At 46.0% G+C, this 443-nt stretch overlaps 1 protein-coding gene across 3 annotated transcripts in view; it reads left to right on the forward strand.

The window, feature by feature from the left end:
- Positions 1-443, forward strand: part of Dclre1c (DNA cross-link repair 1C) — a 34,977-nt gene that overhangs the window by 11,559 nt on the left and 22,975 nt on the right. For all 3 annotated transcript variants that reach the window (XM_026783038.1, XM_005354840.3, XM_026783039.1), the window contains one exon: positions 270-342. In XM_026783038.1, the coding sequence (XP_026638839.1) occupies positions 270-342 (73 nt within the window). The remainder of the gene's footprint in view (positions 1-269; positions 343-443) is intronic.

Genomic DNA, 443 nt, shown 5'->3' on the forward strand with positions numbered 1-443 from the left:
ATCTGAACTAGCTCTGTAGACCAGGCTGGTCTCGAACTCACGGAGACCCACCTGCCTCTGCCTCCAGAGTGCTGGGACTACAAGTGTGTGCCAACACCAACTGGCTCATAAATATGTATTTTATTGGATGAATATTGTTCCAGTGGAATTGATGGACAATAGATTTGGAAGTGGAGTGGCACACACTTGAAAATAACTCAGGTTCTACATCATTTTATACACAATTATGTCCCATGAAATAGCTAACAGTATTTTTTTCTTCTTTTCAGAGTAAAAGACATCCAAAGTGTATATTTAGACACCACATTCTGTGACCCAAGGTTTTATCAAATTCCAAGTCGTGTATGTTTGCCTGGGGTGACGGGTCTGCCTGGGGTGATGGGTCTGCCTAGGGTGATGGGGTTGCCTGGGGTGACGGGGTTGCCTGGGGTGACGGGTCTGCC

The sequence above is a fragment of the Microtus ochrogaster genome, chromosome 16 (assembly GCF_000317375.1).
Source record: "Microtus ochrogaster isolate Prairie Vole_2 chromosome 16, MicOch1.0, whole genome shotgun sequence".
Lineage (NCBI taxonomy): Eukaryota > Metazoa > Chordata > Mammalia > Rodentia > Cricetidae > Microtus > Microtus ochrogaster.